Consider the following 4,468-nt stretch of genomic DNA (forward strand, 5'->3'; position numbering starts at 1 on the left):
CGGTGTACGCAGACCGTACATGTCACACACACACACACACATTGGGGGGGCGGTGTACGCAGACCGTACATGTCACACACACACACACACATTGGGGGGGCGGTGTACGCAGACCGTACATGTCACACACACATTGGGGGGGCGGTGTACGCAGACCGTACATGTCACACACACATTGGGGGGGCGGTGTACGCAGACCGTACATGTCACACACACACATTGGGGGGGCGGTGAACGCAGACCGTACATGTCACACACACACACACATTGGGGGGGCGGTGTACGCAGACCGTACATGTCACACACACACACATTGGGGGGGCGGTGTACGCAGACCGTACATGTCACACACACACACACACACACATTGGGGGGGCGGTGTACGCAGACCGTACATGTCACACACACACACACACACATTGGGGGGGCGGTGTACGCAGACCGTACATGTCACACACACACACACACATTGGGGGGGCGGTGTACGCAGACCGTACATGTCACACACACACACACATTGGGGGGGCGGTGTACGCAGACCGTACATGTCACACACACACACACACATTGGGGGGGCGGTGTACGCAGACCGTACATGTCACACACACACACATTGGGGGGGCAGTGTACGCAGACCGTACATGTCACACACACATTGGGGGGGCGGTGTACGCAGACCGTACATGTCACACACACACATTGGGGGGGCGGTGAACGCAGACCGTACATGTCACACACACACATTGGGGGGGCGGTGAACGCAGACCGTACATGTCACACACACACACACACATTGGGGGGGCGGTGTACGCAGACCGTACATGTCACACACACACACACACACACATTGGGGGGGCGGTGTACGCAGACCGTACATGTCACACACACACACACACATTGGGGGGGTGGTGTACGCAGACCGTACATGTCACACACACACACACACACACATTGGGGGGGCGGTGTACGCAGACCGTACATGTCACACACACACACACACACATTGGGGGGGCGGTGTACGCAGACCGTACATGTTACACACACACACACATTGGGGGGGCGGTGTACGCAGACCGTACATGTCACACACACACACACATTGGGGGGGCGGTGTACGCAGACCGTACATGTCACACACACACACACACATTGGGGGGGCGGTGTACGCAGACCGTACATGTCACACACACATTGGGGGGGCGGTGTACGCAGACCGTACATGTCACACACACACATTGGGGGGGCGGTGAACGCAGACCGTACATGTCACACACACACACACACACACATTGGGGGGGCGGTGTACGCAGACCGTACATGTCACACACACACACACATTGGAGGGGCGGTGTACGCAGACCGTACATGTCACACACACACACACATTGGGGGGGTGGTGTACGCAGACCGTACATGTCACACACACACACACACACACACATTGGGGGGGCGGTGTACGCAGACCGTACATGTCACACACACACACACATTGGGGGGGCGGTGTACGCAGACCGTACATGTCACACACACACACACACACACACACACACACACATTGGGGGGGCGGTGTACGCAGACCGTACATGTCACACACACACACATTGGGGGGGCGGTGTACGCAGACCGTACATGTCACACACACACACACACACACACACACACACACATTGGGGGGGCGGTGTACGCAGACCGTACATGTCACACACACACATTGGGGGGGCGGTGTACGCAGACCGTACATGTCACACACACACACACACATTGGGGGGGCGGTGTACGCAGACCGTACATGTCACACACACACACACATTGGGGGGGCGGTGTACGCAGACCGTACATGTCACACACACAAACACATTGGGGGGGCGGTGTACGCAGACCGTACATGTCACACACACACACACACACACACACACATTGGGGGGGCGGTGTACGCAGACCGTACATGTCACACACACACACATTGGGGGGGCGGTGTACGCAGACCGTACATGTCACACACACACACACACACACATTGGGGGGGCGGTGTACGCAGACCGTACATGTCACACACACACACACACACACATTGGGGGGGCGGTGTACGCAGACCGTACATGTCACACACACACACACACACACATTGGGGGGGCGGTGTACGCAGACCGTACATGTCACACACACACACACACACATTGGGGGGGCGGTGTACGCAGACCGTACATGTCACACACACACACACACACACACACACACACATTGGGGGGGCGGTGTACGCAGACCGTACATGTCACACACACATTGGGGGGGCGGTGTACGCAGACCGTACATGTCACACACACACACACACACACACACATTGGGGGGGCGGTGTACGCAGACCGTACATGTCACACACACACACACACACACACACACACACACACACACACACACATTGGGGGGGCGGTGTACGCAGACCGTACATGTCACACACACACACACACACATTGGGGGGGCGGTGTACGCAGACCGTACATGTCACACACACACACACATTGGGGGGGCGGTGTACGCAGACCGTACATGTCACACACACACACACACATTGGGGGGGCGGTGTACGCAGACCGTACATGTCACACACACACACACATTGGGGGGGCGGTGTACGCAGACCGTACATGTCACACACACACACACACATTGGGGGGGCGGTGTACGCAGACCGTACATGTCACACACACACACACATTGGGGGGGCGGTGTACGCAGACTGTACATGTCACACACACACACACATTGGGGGGGCGGTGTACGCAGACCGTACATGTCACACACACACACACACACATTGGGGGGGCGGTGTACGCAGACCGTACATGTCACACACACACACACACACACACACACACACACACTGGGGGGGGGGGGGGCGATGTGTGCAGACACTACATGACACACACAGACACCCTTGGGGGGGCGATGTGTGCAGAGAGACACACACAAACACTCTGGGGGGGCACAACAGTCGGGGAGGAGCAGGACTGACGTTATGAGCGCTTTATGGCAGTGAGTCACCGGTCAGACGCTGCTCAGGTGACAGTCGGTGACGTCACGGGCCTCCTCACCGGGAGAACCGGACAATCAGGAAGTGTTTAGAGCCACACGTGACTCCTAACCCGTGACAGAGCCCCGCCCCTACATAACACGGGCATTGTGTGGGCACGGGGTCTCCCGGGACCCTGCACTGTGATATCACGTCACTCTGCTGTTGTGCGGGGCTTATTATGCGGCGGTGTCGCCCCTCCTCCCCGTCCCCATTGTGTCTGCTCATCCCTCCACTTACACTTCCAATACAGTCCGTCAGGTTGGGTGGTGGGGCCTTCGGCTTCGATTTCCCAAAGATTCTGTTCATTTTGTGGGGTGCCTGTGACTCGGGGAGCGATCACCGTAGACCGACGTCTTCCGATCCGTCACCAACGATCTGACACCGACCCCGGAAACAGCAACTAAACTAGCTGGACTATTGCCGGCCCCGTGACGTCATGTGGCCCAGCCTCGTCACTAGGTGACCCCGCCCACCTCGGCCAATCAGGCTGCAGCAAGTTCTCAAGCTCTAGAAGGAAACAAGACTGTGATTTATCGTCCTCTGCCAGGCGCCATTGTGGTGGAGCCAATGTCCCAGGACAGCCGCATGTTGCTCCAGACAGCATGGCGGGCGGTGCACCTCACAGTAAAGGGAGTCCAGCCCCGCACCGGTGGGTTCATTGCCCCTACAGGGCACCCCCTGTCACCCCCCCCCCTCCCCCACATGTTTCTTACAAAACCAATGAAAGGCCATATACTGGAAAATAGGAACAAAATTCCAAGTGAGAGTAAATGGTGAAAAAGAAACATGCAGTTGTGGCAGTTTTTGAAATTTCTCTTGTTCTTTTATATTTTAATTGTAAAAAAGAATCTGAACTTTTGTGAAAAACCCTTTGCCAGTCCACGCCATTCTCCATGGTTACATAGTCAGTACAGCTGAAAACAGACTTATGGCCATCAAGCTGAACAAGGGATGGGAAAGGATAAAGGGCGGGATGAGGGGATATACAAAGTCTGCACACCACTGGGAAATGGCAGTTGTTTTGTCTTGTTAAAAAGTCACACCAAGAAGAATTATTAGAGAACTTTTTTTCTACATTTCATGTCACCTAAATCCAGTTCTACGGTATTGAGAAACAAACTGAAATATTTTTATGGATAAAATAAAAATAACAAAGCTAAAATAATGTTGTTGCATAAGTGTGAACACTCTCTTATTATTGGGGATGTGTTTAACGAATGTTAAAGTTGTTATCCATTACTTTTACACTAATAGCCTATCCTTAGAATAGGTCATTAATGTCTGATTGGTCAGGGTCCGACACCCAGCACCCCCGCCGATCAGCTGTTCTCCTAAGGATAGGCCATCAATGTTAAAGTAGTGGATAACCTCTTTAAATAGTAATGGTAGGTCCCT

General features: G+C 54.8%; 1 protein-coding gene across 1 annotated transcript in view; it reads right to left on the reverse strand.

Annotated features, from left to right (window-relative positions):
* Window positions 1-3,544, reverse strand: part of CHMP5 (charged multivesicular body protein 5) — an 18,673-nt gene extending 15,129 nt beyond the window's left edge. The window contains exon 1 of the mRNA XM_073678594.1: window positions 3,311-3,544. Coding sequence (XP_073534695.1) covers window positions 3,311-3,379 — 69 coding nt within the window. The 5' untranslated portion in view covers window positions 3,380-3,544. The remainder of the gene's footprint in view (window positions 1-3,310) is intronic.
* Window positions 3,545-4,468: the final 924 nt, after the last annotated feature.

This window comes from Phyllobates terribilis, unplaced genomic scaffold, assembly GCF_046119375.1.
Source record: "Phyllobates terribilis strain yellow unplaced genomic scaffold, ASM4611937v1 Scaffold_4__5_contigs__length_816908805, whole genome shotgun sequence".
Lineage (NCBI taxonomy): Eukaryota > Metazoa > Chordata > Amphibia > Anura > Dendrobatidae > Phyllobates > Phyllobates terribilis.